The 17,047-nt window shown below is 34.9% G+C and overlaps 1 protein-coding gene across 6 annotated transcripts in view; it reads right to left on the bottom strand.

Moving 5' to 3' along the window:
• Positions 1–15,333, bottom strand: part of LOC119808480 (cytochrome P450 2C26-like) — a 34,508-nt gene extending 19,175 nt beyond the window's left edge. For 2 of the 6 annotated variants that reach the window (XR_006020757.1, XM_038321052.1), the window contains exons 1-5: positions 14,831–15,329; positions 12,889–13,051; positions 12,567–12,716; positions 7,798–7,958; positions 6,508–6,684 (exon numbers count right to left, since the gene is read on the bottom strand). Coding sequence is in view for 5 of the 6 variants with exons in the window: in XM_038321052.1 (XP_038176980.1) it covers positions 6,508–6,684; positions 7,798–7,958; positions 12,567–12,716; positions 12,889–13,051; positions 14,831–14,998 (819 nt within the window). In the remaining variant the exon portion in view is untranslated. Of the gene's footprint in view, positions 1–6,507; positions 6,685–7,797; positions 7,959–12,566; positions 12,717–12,888; positions 13,052–14,830 lie in introns of all 6 variants that reach the window. The other 4 variants (XM_042054648.1, XM_042054646.1, XM_038321043.1 and 1 more) reach the window with 3 other exon arrangements.
• Between the last annotated feature and the right edge of the window lie 1,714 nt (positions 15,334–17,047).

The raw sequence follows: 17,047 nt of genomic DNA, 5'->3' as shown, positions 1-17,047 counted from the left end.
TAGCTGCCTAAGGAGAGGATGTCAGGACCTTACTGGTAGATCACAACCTCATGATTAATAGACATGGGTTAATTAAGATGTAAGAGTTAGTTAATTAGAATCCTGAGCTAACAGGCCAAACAGTGTTGTAATTAATATAGTTTCTGAATGATTATTTGGGTGTGTGTGGCTGAAAAATAAATGTGTAGTCCCTGTTTACAAAACGGTGCCCACTATCTGGGCATGGATCCACATAAGACCTACAAGAGCTTTAAAAAATAGGGTTTCTAGACCCACATAAATGGGAGCCAAGAACAGTTTCTTGGTAGCCACATTTTTTTTTTCAGATTTTCTCTGCTTTCTGTTTGTAAGCATAGGCAGGGCTCTTTTAAGAAAAGACTTCCTGGAGGCTGAGGCAGGCTGATCTCTTTGAGTTCAAGGCCAGCCTGGTATACATAAGCTAATTCTAGGACAGGCTCCAAAGCTACAGAGAAACCCTGTCAAAAAAAAAACCCCACCAAAAACAAAAGAAAAGGCATGGCTTTCTTTTAAGAGCCAGCTTTCTGTTTCATGCTGGCAGCAAAAATGGCTCTGGCTTTTTGGGGAGGTCTTCTTATAGAGCATATAAATGGGGTTTGTGATCAGAGTGCTTAAAATTGCTTAATGGTGACTTAGACCCACTGTTTCCCTGGAGCTGGGTCAGTGAGCATGACTTGCAGAGGCCATGAACATGCCTCTGTCATGTTAGACTGGACAGAACACACAGGCAGGGCTGTGGAGTTGGACCTCGCCATGCCCACTTAGCATTTTTTAAAAAAGCACTTCTGATCAGCAAATGATTACAGATACACACTAAAGACAGATTCAGACCAAAATAAGCCTCTGAATGGGTCATAATATATTTAAAAATATACAGAGGCTTGGGAGAGAGAAGAAAAAAGAGTATAGAGAGTTACAAAAAGAAATAGTTTTATAAATAAAAGTCTTTAAAGAGACAACAAGAGTAATATAAAAGAGTATGGAGAGCTGTAGATTAAAGGAGTAAAGTAAAATAAGACATATAAAGATGGAATATACACATTCTGGATTATGTATATTATTGTGTTTTCTTTGATTCTGGGGGCTTCTAAGTTAAACCAACATAAAGATATCTTGACTTGAAAATTTGTGTCTTAAGGATATGTTGCTTTAGAAAGAGGTTCTGCTTTTGTTTCCACAGAATATGACAACCTTCATATTCTTTTTAGGCTAATGTGTTTTGATGGGACAAGCCCCCAGCTAGTTCCTTGGGCAGCTGAGGAGAGGGAGCCTGAAAAGGCCAGTTCCTATAGCCATACTGATGAATTTCTTGCATATCACCATAGAACCTCCACCTGGCGATAGATGAAGAAAATGACTGAGCCCCACATTGGAGCACCGGACTGAGCTCCCAAGGTCCTGATGAGGAGCAGAAGGAGGGAGAACATGAGAAAGAAAGTCAGGACCGTGAGGGGTGCGTTCACCCATGGAGACGGTGGGACAGAACTAACGGGAGATCACCAACTCCAGTTGGAATGGGACTGAAGGAACGTGAGACCAAACTGGACTCTCTGAATGTGGCCGACGGTGGAGGCTGACTGAGAAGCCAAGGACAATGGTGCTGGGCTCTGTGGAAGCCTTCTCAGCTTGGTTGATCACCTTCCTGGACCTGGGGGGAGTTGGGAGGACCTTGGTCTTAACATAGATTAGGGAACCCCGATGGCTCCTTGGCCTGGAGAGGGAGGGAGGAGGGTATGGGTGGAGGGGAGGGGAGGGAAGAGGGAGGAGGAGGGGAGAAGATGGAAATTTTTAAATATAAAAAATAAACCATTAAAAAAAAGATTCCCTGAAAGATTTCTGTGAATCCAAAAATACTTTGCCCAGTCAACCTTAAGAAGAAGTTTGGAGAAAACTATGCCCAAATTCCCAAAAATGTTTATTTATAAATGTTTATTTTCATTTAAAGGTGGATATAATATAAGGGTGAATACTTTGCATTGGTAGTCTATAGATACAAATTTAAGGTTGATTTTGTTACACTTTGTATATGTATTTCAGCTCTTGTTTAATTTATTGTGTATTGTATAATTAAGAAATACAGGTTAATAGATTGTCATCTATAATAATCAAACTTTCAATTTGTTAGTTAAGTTTTCTAGATATATAGAAATATATTTCAGTTAGATAAATAGTCTTCATTATTTAAAGTATCTATAGATTATAGAATTTAAAATGTTTTAAGAACTTAGAATTTTCTTGACAATGAGACATTTCTGCTTGGGGTGGCACCAATCTACTTAAAGAGGTTGAAGAAACTTGTTATGAAATTTGCCTTCAATGTGACAAGGCTGGGGATTTGGGCAAGAAACTGCACTTGCCTGGACTTCTTGATGGTAGCTATATGAACTGTACATGCAGTACCCACTAAAAAAATGACTGCTAAACTTGCTAAAAGGAGAGACAGCACTTCAGTGTTCCTGCTCCACCAAAGAAAATGCCAGACATTCTGAAGGTCACAGAAGAAAGTGACTGACAAACTACCAATATAGACTAAACAGCCTTTCAAATTTTTTGCTTCATGGAAAAGTTTGCTAGATACAATGAACCTGTGGACTGAAGATGGATGCCTCAACATTACAGAGAAACTTTGGGTGACTGTCCAGGCACCAAGATGTCTGTGTAAATTCTAGAACTTTGGAAGTGGTTTACAATGCACTTTCTATTTACTTAGGTACATTATATCCTTCTAGAGTCTTTGAGGAGTTGAAGACAGATAGTTACAGTTATAGTTTTCCTTAGTTATGATAAAGGATAAATTAGATACTAAAATTTTGGACTCAGAAAGATAGGATAGATGATAAAGTATTTTCCTTAATTTGCCAAATGTAAATTAACTAAATATCATTAACTGTAATTCTTGCTTGATAACTGTTTTGTTTTTTGTTTTACTATGTTAAAATTAAAACCGTCCTTTTTATTTAGACGGAAAAGGGGAGATGATGTTGGATGTTCTCTTGTATATGTGTTTCTTTTATTGGTTAATGAAAAAGTTGCTTTGGCCTCTGGCAAGGCAGAATATAACCAGGCTGGAAGAGACATATAGAGAAAATAGGCAGAGTCAGGGAGACACCACGTAGTTGCTGAAGGAGAAGAATGCCAGATCCTTAGTAATAGGCCACGACCTTGTGCTGACACACAGATTAATAGAAATGTGTTAATTTAAGATGTAAAACATAGTTAATAAGAAGCCTGAGCTAATAGGCCAATCTGTGTTGTAATTAATAAAGTTCCTGTTTGATTATTTGGGTCTGGGCAACCAGGAAACAAATGAGCAGTCTCCATATACATAGTACTATAGGATTCACATCTAACCAGTGATGTTTCTTTTTACAGCAGAAGGAGAAATCATCACCTTTTAAATTGTGTAGAGCAATTGTCTATGGGATGTTCAGCCCCAGTTATAACATTCATGATACATCTATTATACTTGAGGCTCAGGGTACATCTTAGAATATGAGGAAGAAAGATAATGATAATCAGATGTCAAGGAACTATGCTGCAAGATGACTTTTTAAAGATACGACAGGGAAGCTACTCTCATGAAATTGCTAAAATATGGCTGCTGAATATGACCTAAATAATTATAACATCAAGTGTATGATGTTGTTTCTGAGAAGAGTTACATTAGAGTACAAGCCTACGTGATGAGTTGCAGGCAATCAGAAACTGTGGAGAAAGAGAGATGCAGTCTTTCTCAGAGTTGAGCACTAGAAAAGGTTATCAGTTGTCAAGTGGTCAGTCCTAAAATATACAGATAGTCAATATTAAATGTGATCACACTGTTGAATTTATATACTTATCCTTATGCACTTACACATGTAGCAATAATTATTAAAGGACAACAGACATTGAATATCAAAAGAAAGCTTTGTGCATGATAGGTGTAGGTAGAAGGAAAGGGCTGGAAGAAGTGGTGTAATTATATGATATTTAAACATACTAAAAATAACACTGACATTCTTTAGATAGTTCAGTTAAAAATAAAGAACAAAAAGGAGTAGAGGAGTTAGATATCTCTGTAAAGGTCTATGATAATCTTAAGAAAATATATAAAGAGAAATTAGGAGAGCACTTGAGCAATGGAAAAAGACCCAACCTTCATAAAGTGTATATAGAAAGAGACTAACACAGCATAGATCATGTTCTTTAGAATATCTTGGTAGAAAATTTCAAAAAACTAGAGAAGGAGATTAATATCTAGGTATAAGATGTGTACAGATATAGAAATACACGGACCACAACAAGATCTGGTATAATAATATACTCAAAATATTATCATAAAAATATCATAAACAAAATCAGAAAATAAAGGAAACTAAAAGTTGTAAGAGAGAAAGATAAAATTACTCTTAAAGGCAGGGCTATCAGAATTACACCAGGGTTTTCAACACAAACATTTAAAACCAGAGGGGTCCAGAATGATGTGTTTCAGATTCTGAATGACAGTTCTCAACCCAGAATAATATTCCCAGCAACATGTTTCATTAATATTAAGGAAACATATATATGAAACTTTGGTGAAAGATGTGAACCCCCTAAATGGAAACCTACAGCAATGCATGCAGTGTGGGTTTGGCACACACAGATCAACATCAAGATCCAAAACACTTTGATATCCAAATGTACCCAGAATAATACGTAGGTAAGGATAAAAGCAAAAATGCCTTACACATAAAAGAAAACTTTAAAAAAAGGGTTCTGGAAGCTATGAATCCTAAACTGTTGGTTGAAATTTTTGTGTGTTCTTCACAAAGGTAAATATGAAATGAGTTCAAATAAGAAATTCCACACCAGGGGTATGTCCAAAGAAAATGAAAACCTGCCATCAATAAACACATGTACACGTGTTTCTAAATGAATATCTCAGAAGAGTCAGAGGTAGAAATAATGCAAAGACAAAGAATGATGAATGAATGTGTTGTTCTCATGCTTGTAAATGAAGGTTGCAATAACAGGTGACCACAGTACAGAAATAAGCTGAAATTTTAGGAGCATCCAAGATTTTATGCACGTGCAAGAAGAGAGAAAATAAAGCCCCTTCTACTGAGAACTGGTTTAGATGTCAGTATACTCTGTCAGAGAGATAGAGGAAAGTACATAAAGCGAAAAATTACACTCACAGTTACCAATAATGCCATGAAGTTTGGAGAGAAATTGTTAATGGCTTGGTGTGTTTGGTAGAGTGACGCAACATTTTGAAACTAGAAGATCGTCAGTGTTCCAAACTGGTGACTGCAACATATGTTAATAGTACCTCTGTTTTGTAAATTGCTCAGCCCCCTTAATGATAGACATTTTAAGTCTCTGTGAATTTCCACTGGCCTCTTTGCAAATATTGACAACATATCTTAAATTCATATGGAAATTTAAAGGATTCAGAATGGTAAAGCAGTCTGGCAGAAGCAAGTAGCAAAGTTGAGAGACTCACAATTCTGGATTTTAAATACTGAAAAAATGTTTCAATAATAAAGACTTCAGACACTGAACCACTAATAAAATATACAAACCAAGATAATGGTAGCACAACTGACTCCCATTACACCAGAATATTTATCATTACTTTTGTTTAAAACAAGATTGCCAAATAAATTGTGAGGGAAACTCTTTCTGAAATTGCACAATATCAGCAGTTAATCCTGACAGTACACCCACTTCTAACCTCACTGGTATTAACTCATTAATTCATTAGAAATTATATTCAAAGCTTTACTTTTTCATCCACCTAATTTTTCCCATGGTACACATCATTCATCCTTTAGAAGTCATATGTAATGTGTCTATCAGTGCAAATATGTACAGATCTCTTTTAATATATGATATGCAAGTGATAAAAACACAATCATTGATGGTATTCATGCTCAAGATAAGACAGAAAGTTTGTGACTTATGACTATATTGAAATTTGTTTCTTTTTGTTTGCCTTTTGTGCTGTCTTTCTACTAAGCTAGATTTTTTTTTTTTTTTTGGTTTTTTGAGACAGGGTTTCTCTGTAGCTTTGGAGCCTGTCCTGGAATTAGCTCTTGTAGACCAGGCTGGTCTCGAACTCACAGAGATCCGCCTGCCTCTGCCTCCCGAGTGCTGGGATTAAAGGCGTGCGCCACCACCGCCCGGCTTAAGCTAGATTTTTTGAGCTTTTCTTTTTTTTAGTTTTAATTAAAAGAACAGGGTCAATGGGCTCTTATTAACAAATTCAACCATATTCCCAGGCTGACAGTCACTTAAAAATACTAAATTGCAGGCAGATCTCTGAGTTTGAGGCCAGCCTGGTCTACAAGAGCTAGTTCCAGGACAGGCTCTAGAAACTACAGGGAAACCCTGTCTCGAAAAAAACCAAAAAGAAATACTAAATTGCTTATCAAATGATACTAACATGTCTTTAAACATCACTTCAATGAAGAATAAAATACTTGAACAATTCAATAATTGAACAAATGGATATTAAAAATTTACCTGCATTTCTTTAATTAGAAAATAATCAATAAAGTCCCGTGGGTTGGTAACATCCAAGGATTCCTCGTGTTCTTTTATTTTTGTCAAAAGGTAACTCTGAATATAAGTAAAATTTTTATACCATGTGTTATGATTTCCTGGACAATAATCAATCAGAACAGGGAAAATATTGCAAACCTGCAAGGAAATGCAAGAATTTAATAAAAATAGAGACTATATTAACCTAAGTAAGATATATTCATAATGTGTCACATGACTAATTTGAATTGATAGATAGAGAAATGATTCATATTCATCATAAGAAGGTACATTATTTACATTCTTTATTCTAATAGAAAGATTTGAAGAAGAAATTTCTCCCCAAATAGTAAATGATCTTAGTAAAATTTTCATATTTGCCTATCTTTTAGAATAAATCATGTTCATATAAATTCATTGAAGGTTCAAATAAATTTTATCCTACACTTTGAAATACATGTGATTTAAATACTCACACACTTTCAATGTGACAACAGAAGTTAAAATTTTGGGGTGACATTTACAGAAAAATCTAGTACCCAAGATCCAATTTCTATCAACCATTTTCTGAAATGCAATGACTATTTAGTGGTGGGTGTGACTCCAAAAAGAAGTGGTTGGGTGGTGAAATCAATTGCACCACTTTAGAGGTTTCTCTTTGATCACACAATCATTTTGTACCAGAGAGCAAGAAATTCCAGTTTATACTAGTACAATTCTGTGAGGATATTTATGGTCCACACAGCATTAAAACATACATCTTTCCATTTTTAACTGACACCCTATAAACTAGAATCCAAATGACCCATTAAATGACTGAAATACTCAGTGTTTACTGACAGCTTTCTTTACCTTTAGTATTCTTCCTCCATTGAGAGAATATTCTGTCTATACTGCAATAAAGCTCCCTAGTAATATTCTCGGAAAGTGTTTAATGAAAAGTAGATACAGCATTTGATTAGTAAAATATTCTGTGAATGACTGATCATTCTTACTTATAGAAATGAATGCAGTATTTTAAGAAATAATTCTTAGTAGTCAACAGGAAGATTCATAGATAAGAAGTGATCAGGCTTGAGTCATTTGACATCTGCCTCTAATTTTTGCTATTTGTACAGTTATAGGTTTAGTCCTCCATTACAAGTATTATTTCCATAATACATTAGCCCTTGTCAGCTGGTCACCTCCTTCTTTCATGATCCATATTGAATTTGAGCTATAAGAAAGAAAGACCATAAGTATGTTCTCAGAAGGAAATTATATTGGCTTTACCTGCACCCAGAGAGAGCTCAGAATCTTAGAGTTTGCATTCAGTTTTTCCATCAAGCTAACAAAAACCTGATCTTTATATTCAAAACGACTTTGGAAAATAATGGAACAGATGACATTGCAGGGAACACAGGCCAAGATGAAGGTGGGATCATAGGGTGAGCCTGAAGAGTTGGAAACAAATGCCAAATGTTACTAAAATATATGAAGAAGAAATTTTGCTTTTGTTAACTACTTAAAGTAATTTAAACATTTTAAACAGTATTATAATTTTTAATATACTTAACCACTATATATTTACCTGGTGAATAATACACAATTATATTAACCTTATATCTCAGTTAATCTTCACAAATAAGAATAGTTCACATCTATTTTACTGACTGCTTAACTTCAAGTATATGCTATTATCTTAGAAAAAAATTTATTTACTTATTCAATTCTGACTATGGTTTTCTCTTTAAATAAGATAATTAGGGGTCATAGAGTACACAGCACTCAGTAACAATTATTTTGACAAGATTGTAACCCAAACCTGAAGTAAGGCTATTATATATAAATATAAAAGACATTAAATGTAAGTTATTCTATGGTGTAAATGGGGAGCATATCATACAAAACATACAATATGTCTAAACACATTGAAATTCTATTATGAGGTTAAAATGTGAAAAACTCTACTCACTTCTGCTAGAGAGTAAATAAACTTTTTTTTAATTCTTGAAGTAGTATCAGAGTTTATATTTAATCACACATCAAAGCTTTACTCCGAGGACAAAGCAACCACAGGACACATGAAGAACACTTATTGGTTCATAATTTCCTGGATCATCCAATGTGCAATGAACACAGTTACAAGCTTACTTTGGGGTGGCCATATACCAACTGAAAAGTCACAGCTCCCTGACCGAAAACTTTGTATTAAATAAGCAGGCCATTTTCACTTCTCGTGAGGATGTCATACTGTCATTTGATTATCTGTGTCTCTTAAAGTGACAGGAATTACCAGTTGCCCATCTGAAGGGATACTGATAAAACGTTTAGAGCACTCTGTATCCTAATAGGTAAGGTCACTAAAAAGTTTTTGTTTGTATTTTGCAAACTTTGTAGCAGTACAATCTACCAAGCTCAAGGATCTTACTGTAAATGGTATAACATCCTAAAAATTAGCCAATTACTTCAGCATAGGCCATTCAGAGTCCAAAGTTTGAAGAATGACCTATATCAATTATTTATTTTTGTAGCTGTATATATGTGGTCTTATGAATTCAACACTAGAGTTCTAAAACATTTATCAAATAAGCAAACTTCCATTACTCGGTGATATGTAAGGACTCTCCAGCTATCTTGTTGGGCTTAATCATAGACCATTCACAGTAACAGCATTTTGATATGAATTGTAGTATGACATTAAACGATTTCAGCTCTTGCACATACACGGTGCACTTCTGGCTGATGATAGAAAAAGTTTCCCAGTAGCACATTCGTGAGTTATGTTGCTTTCATACATTTATGTGTCATCAACATCAATTATCCTCAACTCATCCGTGGCAGATATCAGCGTTTTAAGCTTCGGTACACTAACAGTTTTTGAATATACCACTTAAATACTTTCACCTTCAACTATTCTTTTATCATGAGAAGATACTTCCTCCACTTATACATTTTATAACTAATTCTATTTGGACACAAATCACTTTGGCAAGTTCTTTTGAGACATACATTTTAGAGACTATTTTCATCCATCCGGGGAAGATGTGTACCACTTAAAGGTCTGTATCACACATCTCCTTTAAGGTATGTCAAATCCTTGCCTTTTTTTAAATTTTTCTTTCACTTTTTGCATTGCTGCCACCATTCTAACTTGAGTTTTTGATAATTATATCCAGATTTTATGATGTTTGTGAAACAAGCCTTGATACCCACAAACATTATAAGAATTACCTATTGTTTGTTCCTTTTGTTTGACATGCAGAACTGTATAAGGATTCTCACACTCAAAACAGAGAAAAAAAACCTTTTTGAATACATCAAAGAGTTTCTGCAGCTTATTTGTTTCTTGGGTTCCATTGAAAATGTAGTAGTCATTTTTGATTCAAAATGGGTCTGTGCTCCAAGGTTACAACAAAAATATTTAGGTGGAACTACTAGAGGCCTTTGAAATATTATTCATGTTGTTTATAACTCTTTTGATTCCAGTCTTATGCCCCCACCCTTGGCAATCAAATTGGGTAAGTCATTGTAATAGAAGAGTTTGACACAATGTGATTGACAGATATTCTGGCATTATCAGTTGCTTTAACAATCAGGTGAATGGATCTTTCATTGTCATTTTTTTTTGGTCTGAAGTATAAGGACTGACATAATTTACTGCAAGAGTTCTTGCTTACTTACGTGAAAACATTTTTACCACTAAATTTTAATCTTTTTGCTTCTGTGAAATGTTTTCTGAGAATAGGTACCAGTGGCTACTCAACACCTCTTTTCTCAAATAAAGATATAAGCCCTCGGGCTCATCATTGATAGGGAAAAGAGTCCCTGAAATCTGTCTGGATTGGCAGGGTTTCTGTGCTTGTGTGTGCAGGGCTGAGAAGCCTATGGGCCAATCCCAGCAATGCTCCCATCTGAGTCAGTAGTGCCTAATCCTGGAGAACTGGAGAGGACAATTCCGTGAGTCATGGGTGGATCTGAGTTCCAGGCCAGCCTTGTCTACAGATCTACTTCCAGGCCATTCAGCTCTACACAGAGAAATCCTATTCCAATAAACAAACTTGAAAAACAAAACAAAATCAAAAATAATAATCCATTGTGCTAGTAATGTGGAATATACGGAATCATGTAGAAACATCAAAGAATTAGGAGGAAAATTAGAAAAACAGGGAACATCAGAGATCTATGGGAAGAAAGTGTAAAAGCAACAACTTTAACTATGACACAAACTATTTACATAACTAAATTATATGAGAGCCTATATTTCCAAAGTCCATTACAGGTAAAGCAAAAATCACAAGAAAACTCCTGAAGACTCCCCTTTTCACATATTCATGATTAAAACAGTGACTTTTGCTGTTTACAAAAGAATTATTTCATGTTAACACCTGTAGGGAAAGTATGGTAAAAGCAAAAGTGAATGGTTGGTGGAGATAATGGAAGAAAAAGGAGGAGAAAAAAATCAGTGTGACTTAAAACAAAGTTCATGATTGTCCTTAGAAACTTGTCTCCACGGTCTCATCCCAGAATCCAGTGCAGTTTCAACAATGCTGTTTTCTGGAAAGAAAATAATATTTATCATGGCCAAACTTCACATCCAATACATTAGAGCAAAACTTACAGTTGTGGATATTTTCATTGCTACTTTAGAGTAAATATCAAGATAGTATATGACAGAAATGATTAAAATGTATATATTACATAGATCATGTAACCTCACAAGTATAGAAAATGAGTAATCAGGTTCTGTGTTGATTAGTTTTAGTCACGTTGACACAAACTACAGTTAGCACAAAAGAAAAAATTTCGGGTGAGTAAATGCTCTGAGTTCTTAGCTCTTCATGCTCTTCCTTCATTTCTGATGCTGTGGGAGGACTCAACATACTACGAGTGATATCACACACATGGGTGGATTATTTTTATGACAACACAGAAAAGAATAACAAGACAGGAGAAAATTATTATTTCCTTTTATTCCTTTCATTGGTGAATTTTCTGTGACCAAGAGACCAATATTCTTTGTATTAAAGTTGATCCTAATTTATGTAGACTCAGATAAGGAGCACTTGATTTAACAAACTTGGGCTAATGAGCATAAGAAATTCCTTGACCTGACTGATATTTTACTAGACAATTAACAAAATACATTACTTTAAGAAATACCAAGTGTTTAAGCAAAGCATATAGAAAGTAAGACTTTGAGATTGTTATTATATGTGTGCATGCCACTCATATTTAAAATTTGATAACCAGTCTTTTATTATATTTGTAAAGAATGCTAAAAATATTCACTAAGGAATGCACAGAGATAATAAGATTCTTCCTTTACAAGCAACAGGCGAGTGGCATCCAGAGTATTAGCAAAGTACCAGCTATTGCTTTTCTAATACAAAAACCTAAAGGGGAAAATGACATGCAAGACTGAAGACACACAGGGAAATGCTAGAGTGCCAACAAAACCATACTGCTTTAGTAAAATTAATCATCTTAGTAATTTCATGTGTATATTTATTTTGAATATTTCTGTTGAATCATGTTTTATTAATCATAAATCAAAACACTAAGTGCTGTGCAAGAAGAAAAAACAATATTTTGAAACCATGCAAAAAGTAGAGATGCATTAATAAAAAAATTCTACTACACTCAAATGAGAAATAAATTATACATCACACCACAGTTACCAAGAACTACAAACATAATACAAGAAGGACCCTTAGACACTTCAAAGAAGCAGTCTAGACCATAGCTGTTTAAGAAATAAAGGAAAAAAGAAGGAAAGAAAGGTAAGGAAAAGAAAGTTAATACAGTCTTTTCTAGGGTTCTTACATTTTGTAGTAACTATTACCATTGGAAATTGTTATCTGGTGAGATGATATGCAAAGGAAAACAGTATTTTTGATCAGGGGAATGCATGGCTCCATAATGCCATAGAAAATTAACATGAGACCAATACCAATGACATCTCTTTAGAAAACAATGCTTTGAATAGAATGGGAACAAACTGACTAATGCAGACATACATAGAACAAGATGTAAAAGTCCAATTATCAACCTGCACTTACCATTGGTTTTCTTCAGCTCCTCTACAAGGAACTGTGCTTCCTCTTGAATACGGTTCTCAATACTCCTTTGCCCCATGCCCAGTTTCCTCAGGGTTAAGAGTGAGAAGTGCCTTGATTCTTTCCACATATCTCCATTGCTAAAAGCAACGCCTAAAGAAATTGGAATAGAAGACCAGGGAGTATGTCTGAGAGATAGATAAAAACAGACTGGTCGCAGGTAGAGTCCCAAACTTATTCATGAAGAGCAAACATAACTTCTGCTTTCCACCCTCCATCTCTCTATATATACTACCCAGTATACACAGAAGCAATGCATACTTACCCAAGCCTTTTAAAACCATATCAAAAATTGGGACTCTTCCTCTTCCACTAAACTCCTCCCCATGACCTATGAGAGCTTCTTTTATTGTCTCATAGCCATGCAATACCACAGTGGGTTTCATGCCCAAATACAAAGTGAACACAGGGCCATAGACTTTAGAGAACTGGAATGATAATAGAAAAAACAAATATTTGAAATATGTCACTGTCGTTTACCTATTCAGATTAGTAACAGAACTGTGTTAAAATATTTTTATGCAGAAAAACTAAGTTTGAAGTTTGCATATATCTTTCAATATGATGATTGCTACATATAGATGACCTATTGTGTTACAGGCAATATCCCAGATCATTTATAGACTAAATAGAAGGAATCACCTTACTACGATATTCATCAGGTCACTTTGTCCTATTTCACAAAGTACCTGAAGTCAAAATTCCACACACATTTCCTGGGTTCTAATGCAATGGAGTAGAGCCTTCAAATCCACACTATGTTTATCCATTTTTGCATAATGCATATCATTCTCACACTAACTACATACCAAAATAGACATCAACAGTCATATAACTGCTGGGGATGCAGGTGCAAAATACTTCCTGTTGAAAATTAGAGAACCTGTGTTGAAGGATAAACATCTAAACTCTTGGGTCACCACAAGTGTTCAAATTCAGTCCTCATCTATTGTTACAAAAGTACAGAGCAAGCGTCACAGAAGCTGCACCACAATATACAGCACCTGTAGAAAAAATATTCTCATCATACACTATCTTTGGTCCTAGGCATAGGCTTTGTATGGAATCAAAGGAGATCGGGAAACCACAGTATAAGCTAAGCCACACTGTTTATGGTTTCCTTTCCTGTGTGATGCTATGCCCATTGCTTTTCTTTAAATCAGGATCCAATTAATTCTACAGAGTAAGGCATGAACGAATAATCCAAGAACAATGTATCTCTACAATTATGACTCATTTAAATAAATATTCATTGTAATGCTAATTACAATTGGTCTTAAATATAAACACCTAGAGTCAGATATTAGGGAGTGAAAGCTGAGAGATCAGAGAAACAGTGCAGCCAGTCACTAGAGAGGCTTTTACCTCTACAGAATGCTAAATCCCAAAGAGGTGATCCTGTCTTTATAAATCCTCAAACTGCATCTCCAGATTGAATCCTAAGACTGAATGTTCAGACTGTATCCTCAGAAGGCCTGCTCAGAGCACATCTGAGTTCTTGTCTCCTCCCGCCTTGTGTCCTCTCTCTGCCCAACCATATCACTTCCCTTCTTTACCTTTCTGGTACTGGAATTAAGGGTTTGAGTGGCTACCACCTGGCTCCATTTCTTTTTGAGACTGGACCAGTATAGTGTAGCCTAGGGTGGCTTTAAACTCACAGGGGTCTGTCTGCTTTTCTCTTCCAAGTCCTGGAATTAAAGGTATATGCCACCACTAAACATACCTTTAATTAGTTCTCATTTAATTAGCACATACCTAAAATTAGTTCTGCACTCTGATCTTCAGGCAAAATTTATTTGTTAGATTAAAAACAAATTATCACTGCAATCTCTTACTCTTCACCATCAGTAAAATAATAGAAAATGTTTATAAAAGGAGGATTTGAAAAAGTAGATAAAACTTTTAATTCTGTAATTATATTATAAAATGTAGTGTCCTAAATATTCTGTAACCTGAAATCTTGCTTATTACTAATTCCAACTGCATTGAATCTATAGATTGCTTTTGGTAGATTTCCCATTTTTACTATGTTAATCCTCCCAATCCACGAGCACTACAGGCAAGTCTCAGAAAACATAAAAACAACTTTACTGTTTTTCACTTTACACCCGTTTAAAAATATTTTCTCTAGTACTAGAGTTTCTTTGAAAACACCATCACTTATAGCTCTCTTTACAAAGTGCCAGACAAGCATAAAGTATACTTACATTGGTAAAGGCTTGGTGAACATTTTTTACATCTATCTGGTGGATATTGCCAATAATCGGCAGAGGAGTAGGTCCAGGAGGTAGCTGCCCTCTCTTAGAACTCCGTTTCCAGTGTGAGAAGAGAAGCAGACATGTCAGGATGAGCACCAAGACAATGACTAGATCCATGGTTCACCTTCCCACTGGCACAAGTGTGATCAGGTAGTACAGAGCTTTTAAAATGCGGCCATAGAACTGTCCTGTTGTACTTTGGAGCATCATTGAGTAACCAACTAGGCACTGTTTGAGCTCTCTTTCAAGTAGACTTTGTCCCTGTGATAACAAAAACTAAACAGCTATTTAAGTTTGTCCTTTACAGGGTTCCTCTCATTGATTTTTGACCTAATTTTACAGAGTTATGACCTAATATTGGTGATAAATATGAATAATGTATTTGATATTTTTAATGTATGTCTTTCTTTGAAAATAATTAATTTTAAAAAGTATTTTATTCTGAAAATAATACTATAATTATGTCATTTTACATTTTCCTTTTTTCAGCCAAAAATTTCCATATTTGCATTTTCTTGTTATCTTTCTACTGTGTGTCCTCTTTTGTTTTCTTGTTTTTTTAATGATGTGTTTATTCATTCATTATGTATACAGTGTTCTTCCAGCATGTATGTCTGCAGGTGAAAAGAGGATCTCATTACAGATGGTTGTGCGCCACCATATATTTGTTGGGAATTGAACTCAGGACCTCTGGAAGAGCAGTCAGTGCTTTTAACCTCTGAGCCATCTCTCCACCTGTTTTGTTTTTCATGCTTATTTTATACATATATATGTACATATTGCTTACATTCATAAAATATCACATATATGTATATGTATATTCCTAAAGATACAAATACAGACTACTCAATATATATAAACTTGATAGTAAACATGTTTTCAGCACTGGCCATTTCAAATTATATAACTAAGCATTGTTCTCTTCCTCGTGGAATCCTATTTCCCCTCGGTCACTATACCTAATTATTGGTATTTGCTTGTTTAAGGCTGAGATCCTCTTAGATTTTCCCATCCATGTAAACCTGTCTATTTGTATTGCCCCTCAGATGTCTGAGTAAGATTTTATGGGTGTACCTGCTGACATTTCTAGGAGACATAATCACTTGTGTTAACTTTTAGATGAAAGAAAGTCTCTCATGTATATTCATTCTAAGTTTATTGTTCATGTAGGTACATATATTTTATGGATATTTTGCGTATTTTATGATATGTGCTTATTTAATAAAGTCTTACTATTTTCTTTCCTCATTTGGTTTCAAAATAGCATCTCTGTTTGTGCTTGCTCCCATGGCTATATATATATATATATATATATATATATATATATATATATATACACACACACACACACAGGACTGTATGTATATTTGATGGGATTTTAAAAATGGTTGTTGTTAAATTAAAACTATAGACACATATTCTAAATAATTGACCCTAACAAGTACATAACATTACTTTGAACAGAATAACTAAGACAAAAATACCTTATATTAGTCCAAAAATTTTAATAAGAAAAACACTAAGTTGTTACTTAGAGAAAGTTATATAGATTTTTACCATTGTGGAACTCAACAATGGAAAATCCAAGTTATTCTGTTTTCTTTTTTCTGTTGTGACAGTGTAACAGAAGGTCTGCCAATGTTTCACAGTTCATAGCTAGAAGAACTGAGAATTCAATGTGATTGTCTTGTGGCTTCAGGTATTCCCTCTGTTTTCCACACAGTTCACATGTATTAGATTTCTCTATATCCCATCATGTCCAAATTGATCCTGGCTCCGCATAACGAACAGAATAACCATGTACAAGCACTTGAAGAAGTGTAACTGGTAGTGTTTTAATTCCTCCTAGAGCTACTACCTGTGTTCTTTTTGTTCTCCTATTGATAAGAATTATGAAGAAATGCTGTACAATAATGAGTGTTTGCTAAATATGGATAGCTTCCAGGGGTATAAGAGAATATGGGTATTAGTTTAAAAATTACTATAAAAGGACCAAAGTATGAAGAAGTGAATGGGTAGAGAAATTATTGAAGAGAATGGTATACCAGAACAACATTGATTATTTGAGTGGTACTGACATTGGTCAAGCAAACACTCCCTCTCTTAAGAAGTTATCATGCTTTCTTTCTCATGATCTCTCTCCATCCGCTCCTCATCAGAACTTTG

Source organism: Arvicola amphibius, chromosome 1, assembly GCF_903992535.2.
Source record: "Arvicola amphibius chromosome 1, mArvAmp1.2, whole genome shotgun sequence".
Taxonomy (NCBI): domain Eukaryota; kingdom Metazoa; phylum Chordata; class Mammalia; order Rodentia; family Cricetidae; genus Arvicola; species Arvicola amphibius.
The sequence above is the reverse complement of the archived record's forward strand: the minus strand, read 5'-3'. Positions and strand labels throughout refer to the sequence as shown.